This window comes from Alligator mississippiensis, chromosome 9 (genome assembly GCF_030867095.1).
Source record: "Alligator mississippiensis isolate rAllMis1 chromosome 9, rAllMis1, whole genome shotgun sequence".
In the NCBI taxonomy this organism is placed as follows: Eukaryota; Metazoa; Chordata; order Crocodylia; family Alligatoridae; genus Alligator; species Alligator mississippiensis.
In genome coordinates, this window is record NC_081832.1 from 14,558,693 (window position 1) to 14,585,024 (window position 26,332).

The 26,332-nt window shown below is 41.5% G+C and overlaps 1 protein-coding gene across 2 annotated transcripts in view; it reads left to right on the forward strand.

Annotated features, from left to right (window-relative positions):
- PREX1 (phosphatidylinositol-3,4,5-trisphosphate dependent Rac exchange factor 1) overlaps window positions 1-25,840 on the forward strand; it is a 229,901-nt gene extending 204,061 nt beyond the window's left edge. For both annotated transcript variants that reach the window (XM_019484535.2, XM_014609519.3), the window contains exons 27-40: window positions 3,838-3,926; window positions 4,428-4,510; window positions 5,152-5,242; window positions 7,410-7,538; window positions 8,298-8,339; window positions 10,201-10,418; window positions 11,459-11,558; window positions 12,743-12,886; window positions 13,636-13,750; window positions 14,905-14,971; window positions 15,593-15,780; window positions 16,432-16,534; window positions 17,178-17,245; window positions 19,652-25,840. In XM_019484535.2, the coding sequence (XP_019340080.1) occupies window positions 3,838-3,926; window positions 4,428-4,510; window positions 5,152-5,242; window positions 7,410-7,538; window positions 8,298-8,339; window positions 10,201-10,418; window positions 11,459-11,558; window positions 12,743-12,886; window positions 13,636-13,750; window positions 14,905-14,971; window positions 15,593-15,780; window positions 16,432-16,534; window positions 17,178-17,245; window positions 19,652-19,694 (1,480 nt within the window). In that variant the 3' untranslated portion in view covers window positions 19,695-25,840. The remainder of the gene's footprint in view (window positions 1-3,837; window positions 3,927-4,427; window positions 4,511-5,151; window positions 5,243-7,409; window positions 7,539-8,297; window positions 8,340-10,200; window positions 10,419-11,458; window positions 11,559-12,742; window positions 12,887-13,635; window positions 13,751-14,904; window positions 14,972-15,592; window positions 15,781-16,431; window positions 16,535-17,177; window positions 17,246-19,651) is intronic.
- The last annotated feature ends 492 nt before the right edge of the window (window positions 25,841-26,332 follow it).

Below are 26,332 nucleotides of genomic sequence, written 5' to 3' on the forward strand. Positions count from 1 at the left end.
TTCCAGGGTAGAGTGTTTTAATGTGGTGCCTATTCTCAGAAGAGCTCACCAGGAGGATTGCAATGAAGCTGTGCTGGGCTTTGTGGTTTTAGGTCCCATCCAATACATCAGAAAAGAAGAAAAGGAAAGGCATGTACTGGATTGTAGGTCTTGATGTAAATATGCATGTGATGCTCTGCTGAAAGGATAACCACTCTCTGGGTGGTTACGCACCATGGGCTGATCAACTGCCATGCGACTCTCCATGGCAAACACTGAGGTAGAGATTTACCCTTGGTGTCTTTGTTCACATTGGCGGAATTACACCAAGGATGATTCTGGCAGGGGGAGTTTGTTTTCCTGGAAACATTATAAGACCATACCCTTGTAAGTGTGGTGTGTTAAATGATACCATAACATATGATCCTCCACTAACATATATGATCTTCCAACAAGACTTTGCTAGATTTCCAGTGCTAACCAGCTGGGGTTTGCATGTGCACTTCAAGCTGTAGTGTAGCAGGTGACCTATTATCATGGGCTCCAGCAGACCCTGCAGAGGTCCTTAATGGAAGCAGGTCTTAAAGTGGTGCGTTTCTCATGATCTTGGGGAGATACAGTGGCTCTAATATTACTTCTTGTACGGGGTCCTGTGTAGCCTCTGGCCACTCTTGGAAGTTTTAGTTGAAATTTTCAGGAGAGGCTAAAAGAAGGTGAATTTTCTTTGTGCTAGCACTCTGGACTAGCTTCTGGTCTCAGGCACACAGCCCGGTATAATTGCTAGTGCTGCTGCCCACCTCTTGAGGAACACAGCAGTGCCCACCACAAACGGGATTTTCAGTGCAAACTGAAGAAGTTAGGCACCAAACCCCCATGTGTCCTTTGAAAATCCTTGCCCAGCTGTAAACCCAGCTCCAGATTAGAGCTGGCTTTTCTGGGCTTGGATTTTATGATGTATAAAAACATTATTTCCAAGCTGGTCCTTTATTTTGTAGTAAAAATAAAGCTCTTTATTAAGCAGACATCCAGCTGTAAATCTCATGGCATTTATTACCGTGGAGATAAAGCAGAGCAACAATTCCTTCCCCATAACAACCCCGCAAAACCAAGACTTTTAGAAAATTAAATTCTCTTTGTGCATCAATAAGTCTAGTGTGACTCTTTCTCCTCCTATGCCATGTAACTGTGAACCACAGAAGCTCAGCAGTTTGCAGACAGCTTGATCTTATAATAGCTGCTATTGTATGAGGATTTTTCCATTCAAGTCTGTGAACAATTTTCCCAGAAGCCTAGAATATTGAGAAACAGAAATGGACATCCAGCCTTTTATTTTAATGGGTCTTTGAAACCACAAACCCAAATATTTATTCAGGTGTCTCAAAATTGTGTTTTTGAGACATGACTGACTTGCTGCTTCTCCTGGAATATTTGCTGCTGAAATCTCACACTCCACAAAACGTTGTTGATGGGAGAGGACATATTAAAAGCAGGCCCGAGAAGAGATGAAACAAGTTGCCCCTTTCATTTTCTAATGGAGAAGAATGTGCATTTGTGGGCTTGGTCCTCCACAAAGGAACAAAGACAATTTCTCTAGAGAGAGTTACAATGATTAGAGTAATTAAGCACACATCACAGAAGCTTCCACGTTACAGGTCTGATTCCCTACCGCTTTGCAGCTGGCACTGCTGTTTCTGCACTCTGTCTGGACTGTGTAAACCCAAGTTGCAAAGCAGTGAAGAATCAGAACCCATGTTTGAATGTTTTGGGTTGGAATAATCCCTCAGGAGCAGGGGCTGACCATGGATGGCCCCAAGTGAGAGCTAGGTCCTGTTTGGTTGCTCCTGATTCTGGAGCAAAGATCTAAATTCTGATATTGCAAGTCTTCTAATGAAGCCAGTCATTTTTCCAGATTTCTTTGGCTATACCTGAGCATTGACTCTAGACTGCAAAAGACCTGACTGTATTTGATAAAACACTTTTTTTTGATGAGCATCTGGAATTCTTCACTAGCCCACATAGGCGACTGGTAGGGGTGCACGTGCCTCCCCTGAAGGGGCCGGTGTCCTCCTTGACGGCTGACACTCATGCTGTCGGTAGAGCTGGTGCCCCCTCCCCCCCGGGCTGCCGCCGTTGACGGGTTCTGCGGGTGCCCCCCCAGATTCAGGAGGCACCAGTCACTCATGCTAGCCCGTGTGATCTCGTCATACTTTATGTGCTGTGGTACATTTTCAGCATGTAGATGGCTTGTAAATAAGCTCACTGCATCATCAGTAATGGAAAATGTTGCATGAATCTGATACCATCCTTGACTGCTGACAATTTATTAAACAAATACCGCAAAACTTTAAAAAAACTGGCAAATGTTCACATTTACGTGAAAACCTCAGGCTATGTTGGCTGTGTTCATGTATTCATGATAAAAATAGACCATAACAATTTGATTTTAAGTGCCATTTTCTTTTTCCTTTCTTATTTGAAAACACTGATGTCATCAACTCTAAAGTCTGATTCAGAAGCATTCATATTCATATTTCTTCTGCAACTGTTTTCCTTTATTTTTAACATGCAGAGAAAAATGCTTTCTCTTAGGTCACACCCAGGTCTAGGTGCCAGGTAGGGTGACTTTGGTGTGTTTAGCTTTGTCACTAATAGGCATTTGTCCATCCTAAAATGAAAACTTGTCTAGGTGCCTTGGCACTATATTAATGCAATACAAAGAATTTTCTTCTTCGTTTAATAGAAAGTCCACTATTGCACTCTGTTTTGTTTAAAAGGATTCTGTAATTGAACCTAATCTGTTCTGGGGAATGTAGTGAGATCAAAGGCAAAGTCTCTGTTGGGCTGTCATTTGCTCCAAAATTTTAAACAGAAATGTAAGATGAAAAAGATTATTGTGTCCTATCTTTACAAGACAGAAGCAGACAATTAAAGTACACGTAATTGATCTAATAGTTACTCAAGGGGGAAATCAAACATATTTTGATAGTTTCTGATCCACAAAATGGATACTGAGCAGCTATAAGAATGAGAACATTACAGATAAGAAAATACCTTGTTTGCATTAGTTATATTCCTCTCTCACTGACAGTTAGAAGCCACAGATCTGACACAGAGTTTTTCCTGTAAGGGTTTGTAGAGATTCGTGTTGCAGTAGTGATGCTCTATGTATTGCTATCACCCTTTAGATTTTAATGGAGAACTTCTAGAGGTGTAGCGTGCTACTCAACACTTTGCTGATGCCTTTAGTGGGATAGGGTGACTATTTTCATTCTTAGACTAGCAAAATAACAGAAGCCTTCTGGTTAGGTTTGCAGTATTTTTATTCAGCTTAGAGACACAGTGAGGAGACGGAAGGTGTAGAAATGGGTGGGCAGGAAAGTAGCATGACAGCATAAAGTTCCACAATGCCCGCTTTTCCACCTATATAATGTACCTACACTCTTCTTATCCAACCTTAACAGCTGTGCCTCTGTAGCATTAGCTTACACTAGGGAAGGATGACTGAGATCTGGGTCGTTTCCATCAGGATCAGGGAGATTTAATCATTATATGGTAGCGTCTCCTTTACCACATTCCTGGAGCATCTGTAGTGGACCCCCTGTGCCCTGAGTGTAACGAGAAACCCAGCGGGCAAATCAGTCTTCCTTCTTTGTAATGTACTTGCTCACAAATCAAAGCTTCACCAAGATCCTTGGGACTGAATTATTTATTCAGCCCTTACTTGAGTATTAATATTAACATCCCTATTAAATGACTAAAGGATTTTTTCTTAGGGTATGTGGAGTAGATTTTGGAAAAAAACCTGAGTAAATGCCCAGGGTAAGGCCAGTTTATGAGGCAATTTCCTTCTCTTTCCAGTGAGTGTAACAGTAATCGGGACTCGGTGCTGTCCTACACCAGCGTACGGAGCAACAGCTCTTACCTCGGCAGCGATGAGATGGGATCAGGTGAGTGTGTGCCGGAGGCACATATATATTATATGTATATATACATATATAAGAGGCTCTCCAATATCAGAGAACACATAAGGCCGTGCATCGGTGTGGCTCTGCTGGTTGTGCTTTCTTGGATGCGCTGCTGGAAAAATGGTTTTGTCAAAGCACCAAACTAAATCCCACGATAATGAAAGAGCGAGAGATCTGTCATTTTCTCAGTGTACCACTGAAATCATGGGGTGTGGCGGAGAAAATAAGCTAGAGGCTCTTTGCAAACAGGTTACTTGCACGTCCTAAAGGTCACAATTATTATGGTCTATGGACCGGAGCTGTTTCGCTGCTCTGTTACTGGAACAGAACGACCACAGTGACGACTACTATTCTTTACAGTTAAACTCATGTCACAAGGGATTTCCCCCCTTTTTTGGTCTGGCTGTAACCACATCACAAAAATGCGAGAAGTCTGAAGCTGTTACATGATTTATAGAAACCATCTGTCTTTCTTTTAATTAGGTGATGAGCTTCCCAATGACATGAGGATTCCTTCAGACAAACAGGACAAGCTGCATGGTTGCCTGGAACATCTTTTTAACCAGGTACATGTGCTAGCTATTAGCTATCTGAGACTGAGACACCAAATTTTGGAGGAAACCAATCTGTCAAGGATGTGGAATAAGATATGGAGAACTGTGTATGGGAGAGTTTGAGAAAGCAGTTTTATCTCAACCAACATTCAGGTCACCTTGTGATTGAGACAGGGTTGTCCTGCAGTTTCAGAATCATCACAAAAGGTTTGGGAAAAATGACAAAAAAGCAATATTTTTTCTAATAAGAATGATCAAAATGGACCTCATGTATGGAACTTTGGAAAAGAATGTAACCAAGGCATGTCTTTATGAAATTTATAAATTGAATTATATTGTTTAACCCCTTTGGTTTTTTTTATCCCCCTTAGTCTCTAGTCCAGCACTAGATTATTACTCTTCTGCGCATGTTGCCTAACCCATATGTACTATCAGGCAGCTGGGAAGAGTTGGATAGTTTAATGTTATTTGCTATGGGTAAGATTCCATTAAGATTAGCAGATATGGACAATAGTGTGGAAGCATCCAGCTCAATTATTCTAAGTTAGTTTAAAAAATACAGCAAATGTTACTGCTTCGGCACTTTTCCATGAATGACCTGTGCAAAAACTCTTCTGTAAGTGGCACTGACCAACCAAAAATTCCTACTGCAGGTTGATGCTATCAATGCACTCCTCAAAGGACCAGTGATAACAAAGGCCTTTGAAGAAACCAAGCACTTTCCAATGGATCACAATTTGCAAGGTAAACAAAACAGGGTTGGCTATATTGAGTATTGTAATTTCCCAGGACACAGAGAAATCTTATCTTTTTGGGACAGAAGTTCAGACGTCAGCATGTGCAACTGCAAGCAGCAAATCAGCACACAAGTTACTTGCACAGTTACCAAAACTTTATACATAGTTATAATAATGGGACTAATTTAGTCCATATTTTAGTGAGTTAGATGTCACAATAATGGGACACAAACATGGGTGACCATTGGTGTGATTTACTGTTCACTGATCATTTTCACATTGGGCAGAGTGCAGCACTTCCCTGCAACATGCTTTTCTGAATGGCCCAGAGATTTTGTTAAGTGCCCCAACTCCTCTGTATGATGCAGTACAGAGGTGTACATCTTAGAAGACATGAAATAGGGATGGGTCAGGCTCACAGGAAAGGGGCATTCTGCCAAGCTGATACAGTATCAGTTACTGGAACCTACAAGTGGTACCAACAAGGCCTGCATGAGCCTGCTTAAGGAATTACTCTGCTTCTTTCAAGGGATGGGTAGTTGCCAGCATAAACTCATCCTCAAATGACACAGATGCTCATTTAGACACCTGAGTAACTGGATTTCATGGTGAGCAAGCAAACAATACTGTGTTTCTTGTTCTAAAAGAGGAAGATGGGACTTTGGTCTTAAGGGTTTAGGGCCCTGGATGCAGTTTCTTCCCTTCTGAGATAGAACTTTATTATGTCCTGAAGTTTTGCTGTCCTTCCTTCCCCTCTTGAAACTTGAAAACTTTTATGATCTTTTCTGCACTTCAGGTGCTGTGGTGTTATTTGGTTTTGCTTTTCCTCCCAAAAAACATCAGCCATATTAGAAGCAGCAGATGTCACTTTTTCAGAGACAACAGATGTTTTTTGGGAAGGCTTGGGAAGTGTTTGGAAAAGCTGTGTTCATGTTACACTTAACAAATGTAGAAACCTGTTTGGCCTTGCACACACTCTTTGAATGCAGTGAGGAAAAGGCGGCCACCCTGCATAATTTTTCTTATAGTATTAAGTTTGTTTGTTTAAATTTAAAACACTCATCTCTTACAAAGACAATCACAGTACAGACAGTGCTAATACACTGCTACACAGTAGTATTAGGCTACTGTGCAGTAGTGTCACCTAAAAGACGTTTTACAGCACTACTGTGCAGTAACTTTGGTCACTGTGCATTTATTTAGTACTTGCTAATATAAGTACTAAACAAACGCACAGAAACGACTGTGCAGTAGCGTCCCATGTAGTATACACCGCCATGGTGCACTGCCAATGTATGTATGCAGGTAGACGTGCCATATATGTATGTGTGCATGAACGACATGTCCCCGGAGGCTGAGGGGGCAGTGGCAGTGGCGAGTGGGGAACTCCTGCAGACGGCCATGGTGGGGGGAGGTGGCTAGGGGGGTGGCAATTGCCAACCAGTGGTCAGCAACCACCTGCAGACACCGTCGGTGGTGAGCATGGGGAAGGTGGCGAGCGGTGACTGCCTGCAGATGCCATCAGCAGCGCTTCTCTCAGGGGGTGCACCACCAATCGGAGGGGGGGCACGTGCACCTGCATGCACCCCCTACGCATCGCCAATGTATGTGTGTAGGCATATGTTTTATCACTGAGTTCAGGCAGTTCTGATAAATTGAATAACTGCATCACGAGCAATAGAACTCATCCTCTTCAGTTAAAAGTTAGGCTTCTATCTGGCAAAGTAGCTCATAACTTCCATGAAGCTGCAAGGGACTGTGACAGTCAGCATTACAGTGTTGGTCTACTTCCATCCAAAAGAGGACATAAGGGACACAGATGTATCTGGCTACCCATTATAAAAAAACAGAGATTACAAAAAGGAATGCACTGCAACTTTCGTTCTCAAGATACAATTGTAACATGCTGCAGAAGGAACTTAGCACACACTTCCCATGTATTGTGCATATGAACTGTGTGCATACCACTTGGAGCATGGTACTTAGCATATAATCAGCTGGGACTGCTTGTTATATGGCTATAGGAATTAGTCATTTACCTCCCTCGCTGGTGGGGGTTATATATTATATTTGTATCCAGTTGATTGAACCTGTATGCAGGTAACATAGCTAATGTGCAACTCTGAGCTTTGTAGCATTTTCCACTGCTGGACCTAGACTCTGTTTTGTTACAGAATTTAAACAAAAGGAAGAAACAACAATGAAGTGTCGGAATAATATCCAAGTCAGCATCCAAGAAGATCCCTGGAACCTTCCACAGTGCATCAAGAACCTTGTCGAAACTATACAAAAACACGTGGAAGGTCTGTGAAATGGGAGAATGGGCGGGGAGAGAAACTGGACCCTCAGTTTCAGGGTTAAAAGGGTAAACCTCCTTTTGTCACATAAGTCTAATGAGGTTATTTGAAAAATCACCTCTTGGTTACTGGGACTTGAGGGGGGAGTGAGGAGAGCAGGTGGTTGGTAGGTTCTGTAGTCTTTTCAGTGATGAGATGTTGCAGCACCACTACTTTGGATTGCATGATCAGAAGGAACTTGTTCTGCCTCTTGTACTCTGCTTTGTTAGTCTGTCTGGACAGAATGCTGTCAGGCTGACCAGCTTGCCTCGGTCTTCTTTAAAAACATTTAAAGCAAATGAAAGTGAGGGAGAGGCAGAACCTGAAATGAATGGAGTGAAGGTGGTGGATTTAATTAGCTGTTGTAATATCTGAACCATTGCGACCATTGCTTCAGACTAAAACACTGGTAGAATTGAAATAGGCTGATTGAGTCTGAACAGATCTAACTCTCAAATTAAAGGCCCTGGTCAGAGTCATTTTCATAAGTATTCCTCCACATGTACAAATTTTTCCCCAGGAATTCCTGGTAGCTGGTGTAGCATTTAACCTATTACAGGGCTTGATTTATGCTTCACTTCCTGTTGTATCAAACATCTGTGTGACTGCAGATTATGGTCTGTGCTAAACAGGAATGGGGTGCTGTTAGTTGGGTGCAAATCATATTGTTTTTATTTGGGCTTGGTACTGTTTTTATTTGGGCTTTTCTTGTCTTTACTTTTCTAGATGGAAAGAATCAACTGCTTCTGGCCTTGCTAAAATGCACAGGTAAGGGCCTTTGATTTAGTGCATTGTGCAAAATGTTGTCAGCATTACTGATGTCCTGAGCTGGCAGGTCTGTACCCACACATGCATTTAAGTTTTTCCATCACCCAGCTATTGTTATCTTTGCATATCGAGTGTAGCTGGCTTGCTGATGACATTGTGTCGTCCCTTGAACTCATTCTGGGCAGTCCTTTATATCTCAATAATGTCATAGCTTAGTTTTGGTTTGACTTGGCATAGGTCACTCTGGTGTCACCTGCTCAGTTGTTAATGTCACTTGAGCACCGTTTCTTTTGTCCTTTCGTCATCTTCCTCTTTCGTAAGCCTCAGTCCAGGTGACCTCTGCTGCTTCTGAATGTGGTGGGGAGAGGCAGCAAAAATGAGAAGCTATTGCAGTTTACTTTCAAATTTACCATGCTTTCTCAACAGCCTGAGCAGACCTTGAGTAAGGGGTTTGCTCTGCTTTTTAGGGTGCACTTTGCTTTTTAACCAACTCACGTAAATCTCTACAGTGCAAACAACAGCCACATGGGCTTATCATTGAAGCCAATGAGCAAAGGGGAACGGTGTTATTTCAGGGAAACAGGTTAAGACCCTAAATTTGAAGCTAGAATCTAAGTACATTACAGGCCCAGTCTCTGTGTTAGCCAAAAAAAAGCAAGCGGTTGACATATTTTCAGGTGATTGACTTCCCATTTTACTTGTGCAGTTACTTGGTTTCTACATTTAAGCATACGTTTGGTTTATCTGGGTCTATAGAAGATGTATTAAGTAACAAACAACAAGCTGAAACATTTGCTGGATTATTTTTAAAGGTTTTAGGCTGATAATTTGGGCCTTGATTCTCAGCTCCACAGACTGAAGCAGACGTGGCTTTACACTTCTTTCCCATGTCCCAGAGTCATGATTTAGTTTACGTTAATTTAAACTAGCCCATGGTGTTAGGTAGGGCACCCACAAAGTCTGCTTTTGTGAACCCCGATTCCTTAGGTCTCTGACTACACCTCTCTTGGACAGCATTTTCAAGCCCCCTATGAGGAGGAGCAGGTGGCAACACTGGCTATACTGGCCTTACTTCACTGAAGGGTTCTCTTGCCTTTAGAATAACTTTAAACTTTCTTTGCTTTACCATCAATAGTGCATGGAGGATTTGCCTTGGTCTACAGATACAGCCCTGAGTCTTTTCTGTCTTAGTTCCTTTCCTGCTTCATTATAAAAATCATCTGTATCTTCAAAGCCTCTGTGTGAAATACTTGGCTGCTTTCTCCAAAAAACACTCCTGGGGGAACAAGAGAAGCCCTAGTGAATACTAGAGAAACCAGGGAGTGCCTGAAAATAGCTCTTCATTTATTCATGTGCCACTCTTTGCTACAATCCCCTTAAGCATGACAGGATTTATTTAGCCAGTGGATGACTCACGGGCAGGCTGAGTGGAAGCAGAGAGTTAACACTGTTGAGATTCGCCCAGGGAAATATGAACCACATGATGCCATTTAATGCCCTGAGCAAAGAGGAAGGTTTAAAGGCAGATGGGTTAGAGCAGTGGAATCACTAAAGGCCAAGGATGGAAGTAGAGATGCCACCTCCTCTTCTTCTTGAGCACTGTTTTGAGAAAAATCATTAAAGTAAGGAGGGGCAAGGGAGTGCAGGGACTGTGGGTGTTGACAAGGATTTAGGGGAGAGGGAAATCCTTAAAGCACACATGCACCCTGTGCCCCTTAGACAACAGAAGGAAGTTCTCCATCAAATCGATGCCAGGTTACAGCACAAGCCAAATGTCAGATGGGGAGGTGGGCTTCAACGGTGCATGAAAGGCAAAATCCGCTTGACTTCGTTGTGCCTCTTTCCCTTCTCTCCTTGGCAGACACGGCGCTGCAGTTGCGACGAGATGCCATTTTCTGCCAGTCCCTCGTGGCTGCAATTTGCACTTTCTCTGAGCAGCTGCTGGCTGCTCTCAACTACAGATACAACAACAATGGGGAGTATGAGGAGAGCAGCAGGGATGCCAGCAAGAAGTGGCTGGAGCAGATAGCAGCCACTGGGGTTTTGCTCAACTACCAGTCCCTGCTGTCCCCCACAGTGGTAAGTGCCTGGGTTTCCTAGCTCTGCCTCTTTTGTCTTTGTCAGAGCCAACTACACTTCCCTCCCACTCACCACCTGGCCAGAGCCCCTTATTTTATCTACATTAGGAACCATCTCCAACACCTGCAAAGTGCCTGCTTTCATCTTGCTCCTAGTGTGCCACCCATCAGGCACTGGCCCCACACCAACACTAGACTGCTGGCCTGGCCAGGGGAGCACATTTTACTGCTGAAATTTAATGTGCAGAAAAGTCATAGAGAGATACTTGAGTGATGGTTTTAGTATCTGGAGTAATGCTGCTCTGTGTACTGCGGACTGCACTACTAATGTGTGAGGGTTGCCCTCTGCTGGTTGCTGGTCAGAAGATGCATTTCAAGCAGCAGCCAAAAGTGGTTCTCACCGTTCCAGCAGCTAAGGGCGAAGTATAGATATGAGCTTTTCTGCATTTGCTGAGAGCAGTCACAAACCTGGGTTTGGTTCAGGGAGTGGCATGAAAAGCTTTTTCACCTGCCCTGACCGTGCGTTTCAAGCCTGACCTGGAAGCACCACACTGAAGGAGCAGGTCTTATACAATCCACTTGCCTACTACGAGTAGGAAACTCTTAGGCAAAGGCCATCAACTGATACCACCAACCAAGCTAGACTCATAATTATAAATTGAAAAGCAATGTAAAACTGGGGGGAGAAATTGGGTTTAACAAGTGGGAGCTGTGGAGTAAGCCTGCTTCCAAAGTCAGGTGTAGGATACAGTTCAGTCTCCAGGACCTGTTCAGTCCTTAGCTCTCTTCTGAGGCTGCAGGAGCAGGACTGATATTTCTGGGGCTTCTAGGAGATGAACCCCTATCCACTGAGATTGGGGCGGAAGCAACCAAAGCAGGCTTCATGCTGTTGTCAGGTGAAAACGGCCTTCTGTCACTTCCACCAAGCCTGGCTTCACAATTCATCCTCCATCCATTGACCCATCCCATATTCATGCCTCTCATGTCTGTATTTCTCTGCTTCATAGATAGAAATAAATAAGCCCTTTCTCCTCTCTGCAGAAAGAGGAGCACACAATGCTGGAAGACATCCAGGTGACCCTGTCAGAGCTGGACAAGGTTGCCTTTTATTTCAAGCAGCTGGATGAAAGCCTTGTAGCAAGTGAGAATTTTAAGTTGCTATGAAATTCTTCTTTCTTACTTACATTTCTGATTAGTTTCCAGCCTAGTTTTAAGTCTCTGAGAAGTGCTCAGTCCTGGGATTTGTTGCATGTCTTCTATGATGTGCTACATTTCCTTAACTTACATTGAATGTAATGAAAGCTGAAGGCGCTCAAGACCTCAGCCCAATGTGTCACTCAGATTTCTACATTTCTGTAGCAGAAGGGAAATGCATGTTGCTGGTGAGCTTATTTTCACAGCCATGACCCTTGCCTGCTGCTGGGCCTTACACTACACGTATGCAAGGGAAACTGAGAGCAGACAGCTAGATAAGCATTTCTTGTCAAGTACTGTCTGGTTAAGCATCCATTCTGGACCTTGTGGACTCTATAACTGCAGGTTTAAATCAAACCAGCATCTACTTAGTTTTTTTTAATCCTTCCAAAGTTGCATATTAAGCACCATCATATTTTCTGTGCATAATTAGTTAAATAAGACCTGAAAAACCAAAGTGGTTTCAAAGATCCTATGGCAGTTTCCATGACGGTATTGAAAGTGATTTACCTCTGAGGCCAAGAAATTCCCCTTTTGTTCCAATGTTCAGCCTGTCATCTTTATTTGATTACCCCCTCCTCCAAGGCCTTTCGTATATTTAGCTGGAAGGTACATGCAGTGTGGGAAGCACCGTGATGAAGTCTGTAACTCCTGTTACACTTTAGTCACTAATCACAATAGGACCCAGGCAGATATTTGATGGTGATTGTAAGAGCAAGTTTAGTGAATTCAAAGTGTTTCCCACCCCTTCTCATCCAACACTGGCTGTCATGGAACCTATTGATTTAAAATTATAAATCTGTGTTTATTACAATAATGTCTAGGAAGCAATGAAGAACAGGGCTAAGGGCTGTGCAAGTACAGAATAGCAGATCATCCCACAATTGCTCCATTTGAGAACTGCTCCAAAGAGTTTACCATCTAATAGCGAGACAGACACACCAGAGGAAAAAAATAATCAGCACTGATAACTATCACATCAGTCATTTCTAAATATATTTTGTTTCTCTAAAAAACAGTAACTTCCTTGTCATTTTTCTCACGTTCCATGGTGAAATGCTCTTAAATGGTACACTGAAGTATTGTTCTTGTTTTGGTAACACAACAACCATCCCATCTTTGTTTCTCCAGATACTCACATCTTCTACCACATTGAAGGAAGTCGGCAGGCCTTGAAGGTTATCTTGTATCTTGACAGCTACTACTTCTCCAAACTGCCTTCCCGGTTTCAGAATGGGGGAAGCTTGAAGCTACATGCAGTGCTCTTTACAAGAGGTGCCTGTGAGACTCCTTATAAAGACAGATGTGATGGCAGATACAGCTAGTTACTCCATATCCAGGGGTTTATTGAATGACCCTCTAGGAATGACCCTAGAGTTGTCACTGTAGCAAAACTGACAACATAAAGAAGTTAGTTGGAAATTGTCATGCTGAGGAGAAATCGCTCTAACATATTTGGGGAATTCATAGGATATAGCGATTAACATGAGCCATGCAGAGGAACCTGATTATTCCCCACATCTGCCTGATGTTGATTCTCTTGAGCCTCGCTGAAACTCCAGGTCACTGTCAGATGAGATGCTGGATTAAAGAGACCTGTCTAATTTAGCATGGAAATTCCCATATTCCTACACCACAGACCAAAAGTGCTAAAACAGGCATGTGTGCATATACTGCTATGTTGGTTCATAGAATCTGGGCTGTAAAAGAAGGGACCTCTGCAGGACTCACTGATCCGCATTGTAGCATCTAGTCTAGGATACCTCCTTCAGAGAGTTACTACTAGGATATTACAGTGATCTGGTACCATAGGAGCCCTGACCTTTTAGGATAGCAAAATGGTTCATTAAAAGACGCACCTTTCACTGGGCATACAGGCATTTAGTTTTCCTTTTTACAAGCTTGGTATCTAATGTGAATTGACAGCCACATACTTAAGGAAGGAAATGAAAGACAAATAGCCAAATAGAAAAACAAAACCAAAAACACTAAAAAATGGAAAAAAAAACCCTTTATTTTTGCAGCTCTTGAAAGCCTGGAGAGCCATTTACAACTAGGAGGCTTGTCTGTAGAAGAACTTCAGCAACAGGTTAATGGCACCTCACTTGAAAAAGTGCAACAGTACTACCGTAAACTCAGGTATCTCATGTTCCCTTCCCAGGAAAAAAAGCTAAAAGGGTGCTGCTTACTGAGAACCTTTAAGTTACATTTTTCTTTGCCAGTATTTCCATATCTAGTACATAGTGGGCATGTCTACACAAGATATTTACTGTGATAGACTAATTAGCTGTGCAGTAAACATCTCAGTGTCTATACATGCACCCCTATTAGGCTAAAGTAAACTAATTTACTCTGAATTAGGACAGTATTTGTATTTGTATTTACAAGTACTATCCTGCTGTGGAGTAAATTGATTTACTCGAGCCTAATAGGGGTGCATGTGTAGATGTTAAGATATTTATTGTGCAGCTAATTAGTTTAATTTTTTTACTCTGCAGCAGGATAGTACTTGTAAATATAAGTACTTGCAAATACAAGTAAAAAACTCCACAGCTATGTACCTGTAGATACACTGGAGGGACTGGCTGGTGCATGAGGGTGCTTCACTGCAGAGGCTGCCTGCCAGCTAGCCCCACACTGAAGCACCCTCATGCCCTAGCCAGCCCCTCTGCAGCATGTGGAACTGGGAGGAGCAGCCTTAGGTTGGCAGACTGATCCCCAGGGCTCCCTGCCAGCCGGAGCTCTTCCACCCTGGCTCAATATGCTGGGTGCACATGCAGATGCGTACCTGGCAGATGCATGTACAGATGCACGCTTGACAGTAATTGGCTCTGGAGCTTATTGCTGCGCATTAATAAGCACGTGCAGATACTCCCAGGGAGTCTTTGGTGTAAAGGAGATTTTTGGCAAAAGAGATATTCTTTTTTTGTTTTATATTTTTTTTCTTCTTAGAAATGAAGTAGGAGGGGGTTTCATTTTTGGTTGGAAACGTTAAATTATTTGGGGGGGGGGGGGGGGGGAGGGAGGCTTAAAGTCCTTCTGGATTACTGGACTGTGCCAGAAGCAATTTCCATCTAATTGGAGTTCAGATTTTTGACTGGAGCTAAAAATGTTGCGTTTAAACTCAGTTGCTATAAAAACAAGTAATTCAGGGCCTCAATAAGAAACATTATTTTTATTGACAGCAGTTCTCTTTCTGAGACAATCAGAGATGGCATGTAGTATGCAGTAGGTAGTGATGCATGTATATGTGCCTGAAATGAGATAATCCAATTCTTAATGTCTAACTGCAGGACATTTTACCTTGAGAGATCCAATCTGCCCACTGATTCCAATACTACGGCAGTGAAAATTGACCAGGTATTATTCAGTTTTACTATTTATATGATAGGGTAGCCCAACCATGGACTGGGAGTTTGTTATATAGGTAGAGTACAACTTCCCCCCTGCAACCCCCCCATATATATACCCAAAAAATCAGTTCCTGCCCCAAGCAGCTTAAGCTTATTTCTGGAAAACTGAACCTGAAACTGAACTTCAGAGAGATGAGGCCTAAGATGAATTCAGAAAAGGAAAAAACAATTAATTTGTATGTGAGAATGTTTTATCATCTACAGTAAAATAACAAATAAAGATAAATTCAGTAGTAAGTGTTGTCAGACACATGGTTTTCTTTTATCTTTTGCACATAGAGAAGCAAAGGGATGGAAAGGCATTATTTTAATAAAAAGCAGTCGGAGCAAGTTACTGCAGAAACAGACTATATCATGTTTTGTGATCACTTGCAGTGAACTGCCCCAACACTTATTTTCTGCTTGTGCATTTTTTTGTACAACGTAAATAATTGTTACTCTATGGTACTGGCTCTGCTATAGATCTCAGACATTATCTTTAGACATGGGAGAAAATATCCTTCCAAATAACTGTTTAAGCAAAGAAGTGAATATGCCACTGATGCATTTGTTTATTGTTCTTGTGTAGCTTATTCGCCCCATTAACGCAATGGATGAGCTTTGCAGACTGATGAAGTCTTTTATTAACACAAAACCCACCCAACCAGGATATTCCAGCAGTAACATATCAGGAGCTGGTCTGCTGCCTATATCCTCAGAGCTCTGCTATCGGCTTGGAGCATGTCAGATTACCATGTGTGGCACAGGAATGCAGAGGTGAGATTTTGGGATTGTTGTGGTAAGAGCTTTGTTTTCCTGTATATGGCAGCAAGGTGCCTATTTAAGCCAGTTTCAAGGAATTAGAACGCTGCAACCACTGCAAATAGGAATGAAAAGACGTTGGCATTTCCTATTTCAGGTTAGGTTGTGACTTTGAGGAGCTGTGTACTGTGACGGATCTTGAATGTATATGGTTTTCAGTCATAAAATAGAGGCTAATCCATGTCAAATAAAGGGTTTTAAAATATTTTGGAGTATTAATGTGGATACTAACAGTACCATTCTTTGAATGGCCCCAGTGGCTCAATTGAGGAACAGTTTAGCTCATAGTTGACATGAGCCAATGTAGAACCACAAATGAGACATAACTATGTGATAGCTCCATCAGAGATCAGAAGGAAATGCAGTTTGACTTAGATGTTGCAAGGCTAGAGGTGGGTGACTGAACTGGCTTATACAGTTGTTTTCAAATGAAAACCTAGAAAGTAAACATTAAAATTGTGCAGTTGCCAAGTTCACGTGCACTAACTAATTAGGCACTTTTGTTAAAAATCAGAAACAAAAAAGATAAGATTGTTACAAGAGAAATAATTTTTAACCAGGTGCCTCTGATTTGTGAATTTAACATCCCTTGTCTCCCATGTCCAGAAGTACATTGAATGTGTCCCTGGAACAAGCAGTCATCCTGGCTAGAAGCCATGGACTTTTACCCAAGTGCATCATGCAGGCTACAGACATCATGAGAAAGCAAGTGAGTACTTAGACCCCTGGTATGATCATTTTCTTAGCTGGATTCCTGGCAGGCCACACATTTTCATTCTTCTGGCCTCTTTGTTAAAATACCAATCCATTGCTTTGAGGAGCTGAGTTTTGTTCATATCTTGACCCACATCTAGACACTAAAATTCAAGCAACTGCATGCAAACTTGCCAGAAGAAAAGTGCTAGGATTTGAATCTTGTAGCCAGCCATTAGGTTATTTGAAGTGCATGCATGAATGTACATTATTTGAAGTGTTTGCATGGATGTTAAAAAAAACATATGGAATATGCAGACATGCTTCTGCAAATTACATGCACAAACATCTAAAACATGAGACTGTCCCTTGAAAATGTAGGTTGTATAATGTATTTATTAACATCCAGTATATACAGTAAAGATGTTATCGTACAACATTACTTTGTCGAACTCTTACGGGATTGCTTGTTAAGTGCTTTGGGACAGCTTTCATCTTGCATAAACACAGATGACTAATGCACATACCCAGTAGATTCCAGAGCTTCTAAAAGTAGTTAATGGGTTCTCAAATAGAAATATTCCTGTTACAGTATTTTTCCCTTAGGGTTCAAATGTTTTATTGATATTGCCAACGACATAAATTCTGTGTTTCCTTAGGGACCACGGGTTGAAATCTCTGCTAAAAACCTCAAAGTGATGGATCAGATGCCGCCATCAGCACCCAGGTAGCTTATTATGTATGGTACATATTATCCAAGTGGTATAACATATTATCCAAATTGCTGTTGCCTCATTACACTAGTGCTGAAATTCCTTATAAAAAAGAGAATAAAAAAAACCAATCAGCAGCAATATGGAAAACTGTCCCAAACATCACTAGTCTAAACCAAGTGCATTTATATTTTAAAAATTTTGTTCCAAGCTCATTTGCCAGTCACCCTTGACTTTTAGGATTCTTGCATTGTCTAAAAAAAAAACACTTCTACTGGTTTGTGCCACTTTCAGTGAGTTGATAAACCTTGGTGACTGACAGCTTTCTCTGCAGAGATTCTTGAATGACAAATCTGACTACAAATATGCAGCAATAATGCATGCACTCATACTTTGGCTAGAGCCAAATAAAGTGTTCAGAATAGCTGCAGTGTCAAATGATTTATTGCAGAATGGGTTTAAGAGTAAGCAATTTGGGCCTGTGTATTAATGCAACCTAGAAGGTTCAGCTGCCCAAGGTTATATCCATATCAGGGTCAGAGGGCCATGTAGGCCTGCAAGTCCCCTGATTCTAATAGGAATGGGAGATGCTCGGTCTCTTCCTGAGAAATATAATTTAAAATAATATAAAATAGTCTAATATTAAGAGTGGTATTTGACTATTTCCTACCTCTCCACATTCCTAAGAGGGAAAGTTAATTTTGTTCCATTATAGTGTCATTAAACATTCATACCATACAAAAGCCAAATCACACTGGTCTATGCTAGACGTCAGTGAACCAGCTGTAAAGGCTACATGTGTAAGGCAAGCCAATTTAGTCACCTAGAATAGAAGTAAGCAGTTCAGTCTACACTATCCCCCTGGGTTAGGGGGTCACTCTACACTATCCCCCTGGGTAAGTGTAGGCTTATTCTCTAGTGCAAGACTCAAACTCACTGAGCGCCACTTATAAGTTATAGTTTCCAGCGGAAGGTGCCTCTGCACACTTGCAGTTTGGCTGACTCCAAGTTGCTGGACCATTGATATTATACTGGTGGGATGTATGTAGTACATCCCTGCTCTAATGTTTTATGTGGTCCCCTTTTGAAACAGATAGGAATTCAGCGTACTTCAGTGTCAAGAAGTTTTTGCTGGTAGCCAATTTTTTTCTCTTCATCCCATTACTCTAGTTAAATGCTGGTGGAGCACCTGCACAACACTCCTCCATCTCTGGCACTTGCACCCTTTCAGATGTGTTGGAGATTATTCCAAGCATGCAACACAGAATTAGAGGCTGGAGATTCAGATGAAGTGCCCTGTAGCCAAGCTCGACTTTGTTTTGCTTTCCCAGAGGCCTTTCAGAGGGAACAATAGTTGGGACCTGCTATTTTCTCCCTCTCTCCAGCTCTTGAATTGTGATTGCCATCTCAATAAGGGATGAATATGCACTCTATGCTAGGTTCTGCCATTTCCCAAATGTCAAGAAATGAGATTTGTAGGAGTGGTGATATTTTCCCTTGTCATGAACATTCATTACCCTAAGATCTAATTTTATGGTCCTAAGGCTGTAACGCACCTTACATATTTTAAGATAAAAAAGTAGTAGAGTCTGTAGTTGTGATTTACAATGTGTAGCGGAGCAGAGAAAGTAATATATCTTATGGGTTAAAGGACTGATTTAAAACAATATTTGAAAGCCTGGATACGCTGGTATCTGCTTATTTCATCACTGTTGTACATAAGACTAAATGGAATGAAAATAAGCAGAAGTAGATTAGATTACTGTCAGTTAAACTAAATTTAGGTTAATTATTAGGAAATATATTTCCTAGATACGAGACTTGCAAGCCAGTGTAATGATCTTAGAAAGCAAGTCATAGAAGTCCCATCCTCTGAGTTAATTTAATCCAAGCTGGACAAAACTCTAGAGAATATACTATAGGGAACACTTGCACACAAGGGAAATATAGACAGGATGATCAAAGTGGGTTTTCTCCTCATCTCCAGTTTGTTATTTTTAAGTGTCTCTGCAAACAAGGTTAGCAATTAAGGTTAATGCAACCACATCAATAAGCAATGAATGAGATTTCTGTATTAGTTAAATATGTCCAGGAAAAACTGGTAAAAAAAAAAAAGGATTGCCTTCCACTGAAGAGCCAAAATCTGACTAGAATTTCACAGAAGAATTAGGAAGAACCAATATAATTTAAAAAGATATATTTTCTTAAAATAATAGCTGTAAAGTGATTTAATTAATTATTTGCTACTGGCACTTTTAGTTTGCAAACCTGCTAGTCAGAACTTGCTGTATCTTTGCCATCAGATTATCAGTGAGTGTTACTGAAGCCTGACAAAGGAGGAGTTGAGTGTTGCATGCTAATGCCAATAACTTTTTATTAGTCTGACATTTATAATACTGACTATTAATCTGTCTTGATAGGCTCTACAGGCTATGCCAGCCACCTGTAGATGGGGATTTATAAGAATGAAAAGACACCCACATTCTGGAGTCATTAAAGTATTCAGCAGAGTGCAACCCTGCCTGCAAATCTATGACAACTGACACTGGTGGCACTGACTCAAGAGACAGGGAAATGGTGCTGGGTGTCTTGCCCTTTTGGTAAAGAGAGATGAACGCCTGGACCCGTACACGAAGAAACTGCATTTCTACTCCCGCAGGATCCGGGCAGGGATCCTGATGGCTCCTGGGCTTGTTGGCGAAGTTCTCAAATTAAAACCTCCTAGAGCTGAGTCAGAAGAACTCCCTTCTGCCAGATGCCTAGCAAGTTGGCAATTACATGTCAAGGAACTGCAGCTTTACTAATGACTTAGTTGTGCAGCTGGCTGAACGTCGTGAACTTCAAGTTACAGATCAGTGGTAAAAACAATCCAAGACAGAGAGCATCTGTCCACACAATAATGCATCTGGCATCCATTTAATTGCCAGCATAATTTTGGTCAGTGGCCTTGAGTAACAGCATCACAAATACCACTTTTTAATATCCTGACCTGCACATTTGAACAATGAATAGCACAAGTCTGGTTTATTCAAATGTGAACATAAAATATTTCTTCTGGAGTCATTTTCCATTTTGTCCCAGTAAGAACCAATCTCTCTATGCTGCCGAGTATACATTCCATAATACTTCTTTAACATTTACTTCCTTTAACTTACTGCAGCTTTCAGGTTTGGGCTTAACACTTTTTCTTACTAATGATCAATGATGTATTCTGGAAATACAGTAATATTTTACAGGCGACATGGGAAATGAAGGATTTTAAAGGAAACATTACAAAGGAAAAAAATGCTGTCTTATAATCTGATTATTTGAACAGATGTAGTTTTTAAAACCAGGTCAGAAAACTATACTTATTTATGTGGAGTGGAATATGTTTTGGTACATGTTATTATACATACAAGATTTAAATAAAAAATATATTGTTTAAAATGGGACCATTATGCTGGCAATTATACAGCCCATCCTAGTTTACTGGAAAAAAAAAAAATCTACATTATTTAAAGTCTTTCATTATTTAAGTAGTCTTTAATATAGCTAAGATGTTTTAGGAAATCTTTTAAGTTAAAAGGAAAAAAAGGAATTGTGTATATAATGAACTTTATTTTTTTCTATTTCAAAAATGGTCTCCAGTCTCTCAGTATTATCATTTGTGCAGTAATTTTCTCCAAATTACTGGCTGAAACTAATCGGAAATGTCAGTGGGCTCAGGCCAGAAATAATGTTTTTTGGGTGTGAGTGCCTTAATATGATTCACCATTGCTAACCACTTTCCATAGTGGAGAGACCTAACATTCCTCTCTCTCACTATAAAGCAACCCCAGTCTTATATAGAACAACTGAATGTTGGGAAAGTCCAGAAGCCCTCTAAAGTGAGGTGTGTTCTATGAAAAAGAAGGGTTTTTTAATAGTAGTAGTAGTAGTAGTGGTAGTAGTAGTAGTAGTATCTGTGGGGTTTTCCTTTTTCCGAGCAGGGCATTAATGGACTTACATGTATTCAATTAACAAATCCAATCCAGCCCAAGTATTAGGCCTCCCACTAGGCTATGAAACTGTTTTTAAATTTGATTTCTACAAATTAACCACAAAACAGTGATCATGAGATGGGGATAAAGGGTTGTTTTAAGCTGCCTGAGTTCTTAAAATGGTTTTATCATTTGTGTTTCCATCCCCCTTGCATCAAAATAATTTTTTTGTGAGAGGAAGACCTTTTGTTTGTTTTCTTTACTTGTACCTATTCCTTCTGAGCACACAAATAGCAGAGGTTAGTGGAAGTCCCAAGTCCCAGACAGGGGTTCATTATTGTAGCATCCATTTTGCACTACAGTCAGATCAGCAAGAAAAGTATTTCAGAGGACTTGTTGTACTTCTTGGCAATCTTGGACAAGCTAATTTTGCCATGCGAGGTGGAAAAAAGTGCTGGTTCTTTACAAAACTAGCTACTTAAAAGGAAAGGCTAATAGACGCACTCGGTAAATAGAAAAAAAGCATGAGCTGGGATCCTCATAACATAAAACAGCATAACACTCTACTGACTTCAGTGAAGCTATGCCAATACGTACTGCCAGCTGAGGCACCTGACCCACATTTTTTCAGTCCTACACATTAAGGTGCATAGAGGATGATCTGAGGGCATTTGCACCATGCACTGTTTTACATAGAAATGTATATGGTATTCTCATTGCAGACATGATAGAACTTTTATTATTAAAGTGTTGTTTATATTACAAGAGGATATGATTTTATTTTTCTAAGTCATACCCTTTTAGTTCTTCAGCTGTTCAACAGAATTTGGAGCTAGGAAGGGTCAAAAGTTGAAGTTGCATTTGAGATCTAATCAAACTGGGTGGTGCTGAGCTCTTCCTGTTTGTGCAGTGCTACCTACAGATGTGGTTTCAGTTCAGAGTTCTTACTGAGCCAGGACAGATCTGTTGTTCTGATGCTGTGTAAATGCAGAGTTTGCATGCGATCCTGCACAAGTAAGCCCAGCTGAACAGACTACAAAAGAAGACAGCAGAGCAGGGCCACAGAATCTCCAGGGGTAAAGTAGAGTTAGATAGAGACTCAGGGCATCCCTGCAAGTGGGGCATATCTACTATAGCTGGCTGTGAGGGGAGTAGAGAAAAGCCCTGCCTCCAAGTTTTTGTCCTCTGATTTGTATACTGAGTGAAAGCACTGGCCATCACCCTACCATGCCCTCACTTCTCCATGGTACACCACAGAAAATTGCTCATTGTATGCAGAAGGGAAGTGAAGATAGTTTGTCAGTCCCCAATCTGCCCAGTGGACTTTCCCTGGTTTGGAACTTCTGTAGATCAGGTCAGCTGTACACTACAGACTTCCGCCATAGCTGTGTTGATCGGTGCTGTTGGAGTTGTATTAGCAAAGATGTGTATAGATGTGAGCTATAGCTAGTTTTGCTTATGAGGAGATGTTTTACTGTCCTGTTGCAAAACACAGTTTTACTGGTGTAGCTGTGTCCATACCATGAGCTGATGTAGTACACTGGTATTCTTCTATCTCAAAGGCTAAAGTACAGTCAAAAAGCCTGAGGCTGAATTTTATCCAGATTTTGTATGTTAGTGTGAGTTGCAGAGATTAAACTGAGAAACAACTGGACAGACATTCACTTTTGATTCAGGAAATACAGCCACATACCTGCAGTGTCTCAGGCCAGAAGCCAGAGGGTGCTAGAAGTTCCCTGGCATGTAGTATAGGCTGTGTGTCCACTTCCTCTTCCTGGGAAGCGAACACACAGGTCTCTGGGGTTTGCAATTCAGACTCAGAGCAGCAGAACTCTGCAGGCTTGCTCATCACTTCCTCTTCCTGCTTCCAGGTGCCTCTGGGATTTATAGTCCACAGTCACAGCCATCAGTAAACTTTTAGTAGGGCAGGGCAGTGTAGCTCTGTACTCAGGGGAAGGGAAGTTTAACCCCCCTCCCAAGCCCCAAACCCCAGCTGGGGTTTGCCTGGGTGGGAGGGCAGTCCCTGCCTCCCCGTCCCTCTAACCCTTCTCTGCTGGAACAGACAGCACAGCCCCACCCACAGCTGCAGAGCATGTTGGGATGCTGGAGGACTATGATTTAATTTGAACCAGGAAGGGGTCTGGGACAGAAGTTTCATAAACCAATTTGACCCAAATCAGTTAAGTCTGTCCAGTTAAGTCTGGTTTACCTTAAGCCAGTTTCAGCCATCTTGAAACCAGTTTATGTGCCCTGAACTTCTGTTCTGTTACAGGTTTAAACCAGTTTCTGATGACTTAAACCAGTGTATGTGTAACTGCTGTCCCTAGCCCTAATGTAGAGACACCTTCAGGATCAAATGCCTTCCCATTCTCCTACGAAAATGCAAGAAGGCCCCAGAGAGAAGGGCTAAGAGGAGATAACCAGAGATTCAGAAATTTTGAAAAAACAAGTCACCAGTAACATATGTGTTCTGCTGGCAGAAAATATCTTTATCAACACATACTTAGAGCAGGTCTTACCAGAGGACTGGGATCCCAAAGTCCCAAATTCTAAGCCTGTTGACACTTTGGTAGGTTCCTTAACCTGCCTGTTTGAATTCCTCATCAAGAACAAGGAACTGTTCATGTGCCTACCTCACAGGGCTGTTGTGAGGATTAATTATGTCATGTGTAATGTGGTTGGAAGGTTTACAACACTAAATGCTAACAATCAGCATTTCAATGTAAAGAAAATACCACTTGGAAGATACCTGCTTTTAAGACAGTAAATAGTCATAATGTCTGGTGTGATAAATCATCTTTAATGGTGTCTGAGGCAGCCAATGAGCTCCTAGACACCTGACTATTATTCACTGGTAAAATTAAAACTTCAGCTAATCAGAACCAGCTTACTCACAAAAGCAAAGGATGTTGATTTATAGATAGGTGGTCTTGGTTTAGTCAAAATACCTGGTACAGCTTATCTCTAAATTAGTAGCAGTTAAGTGTTCAAATGAGAAGCTGTCACTCTGTTACTCATCAAGGGAGATCTACAGTAGTCATTTAGCTTAACGGAAATAAATGCTCTGAAGGGCAGAGGGAAGGTTTCAGGGCCAGTGTTCGGAAAAGATGGCCTTGACTCTGTCCATTATCCTGCAATCTCAAGTTCTGTTCCATTGATACTGTCTAATGCAAAACCATGCTAAACAGGGCCAAGAGACTTGTCCCCTGCTTAGCATTGTATATTAGCAATTGGATCATCCTTACTGTAACATCACTAGAACTCATGCTAGTGCTACCTTCCTGTTTAAAATAGAAATGCAAACAGAAAGTGCTAGTGGCCTGACTACGAGCCTAGGACCAGAATTCTAGAGAACTGAATCTCATTGACTCTTGCTCTCTATAACCTTGAGCAAATCATTTATCCTCCCCTACCCTGGTTCCTTACCTATAAAATAGGAATGAGAGTACCAGTTTACATCCTAAGGGAGTTTGGAGGATTCAGTAGCTAATGCTTGTGAACTGATTTGAAGACTGACAGTGCCACAAGTGGCATTATTCTTGTTCTCTAACTCATCTGAAAAATGACCGTCTGCATACAAAGGGGACAAGCAACATACTGGGCATGTCTACACTTGCATTTATTCTGGCTTAAGTGTATTGTGCAGTTAGTTTCTCTGCATGATGCAGGTATCAAATTTACACTGAAGTCAGTGTAAGTTGCCATATTTACTGCACAGTACAGGCATGCACACGTAGATGCACACCCATACTGTGCAGTAATTTTGGTTCCTGCACAGTAAATGTGCACGTGTAGATGTGCCCACTGAATCATAAAAAAAAAAAAATCCACTTTTAATTCCCATAAATATAGAACTGGCAGCAACAAGCTTGAGAAAGCCAACCAACGCACATTTCCTATCTGAAGCCTGATTCTTCTTCCGTCTTAGTACGACACCAGTGTGATGCTACTTATTTCAGGGGCTTCCAGATTCATACCAGTGTAAGTGAGAGGGGAATCAGGTCCTATATTATATGCTGGTTGTGTCCAAAAAGCTGAAGAAAATCAACCCTTGTCTTCGTCATTTGGATGGAGCACTAAAGCACCTGGCTCTTCACCCTGCTTCTACGTTTACACTGATATGATGCCACTAAAATAAAAACTTGTTTCAGAGGATGCTGTACTCTGCTCCCTTTTAAGCAGAGGAGGTATGGGCTTTGTGTTCTGGCAGTGACCAGTACAGTCACTGGTTGAACCAAGTTTAAGAGTCCCTAGCATGGAAGATCAGCCATTCAGTCTCAAGTATGCTTGCTTACTCTCCTATTGCTGCATTTCAAGATTATTTTGCACCTAAGAACAGTTACCTTTTCAGAGGGGATGCCGAAATGATACAAACTGTACTGTATATTTTTGCATGCAACAAAACTTCTCATGTTTTAGGGAAAAAAAGTCCAGAGATGATATTTTTATAGAAAATTTTTAGAACTGGCATTATCAAACATTTTGTAAAAATTCTGTACATAATCCGTGAGGTTTTTTCCCTAAGTAACTCTGGGATTCTTATTAGTTGTATCAATAGTGCTACCTTTTCCTTGATGTTTTGTATTTTGAATTGAGCATGTGTCTCCTACCTTGGGATGGCAAGTCTTAATATACCTTGATCTTCAACTTTGTGTTGCTGTAATGTCTAATCCACATGCGTCCATTTTGGGTTTACTGTCAGTTCAGTGCATTTGCTCAATTTTATTTAAACTCTGTAGAGCCATTCAGGAATGATTATATACATAGAAGGATGGATCCTCTACTATGAGATGTTCTTCCAGGGCTGAAGGGGGGTCAGGGAGTGATAGGCATAGCCCCCAGAAGGAACTGACTTTAGCTCCCAGCCCTTAGTGCCAGGCTGTTAAAACCGCTGGGGCCAGTCCCCACTAAAGCAGAGCTAATTGTGGCACCAAAGTTTCTTGCAAAGAAACGTTGGCACTTGGAGCCCAAATCCTTATTGTTTTATGGGGAGGATGAAAGTAGAATTTTCCGTGTCCCCTGCCAGATCACCTCAAGCCTCTCTCATCATGGAACAAGCACCCCAGGAAACCCAGCAAAGGCCTGCATATCTGAGAAATGAGAAGGGAAATGGAAATGGATGGAGAAATGCTACAGCTG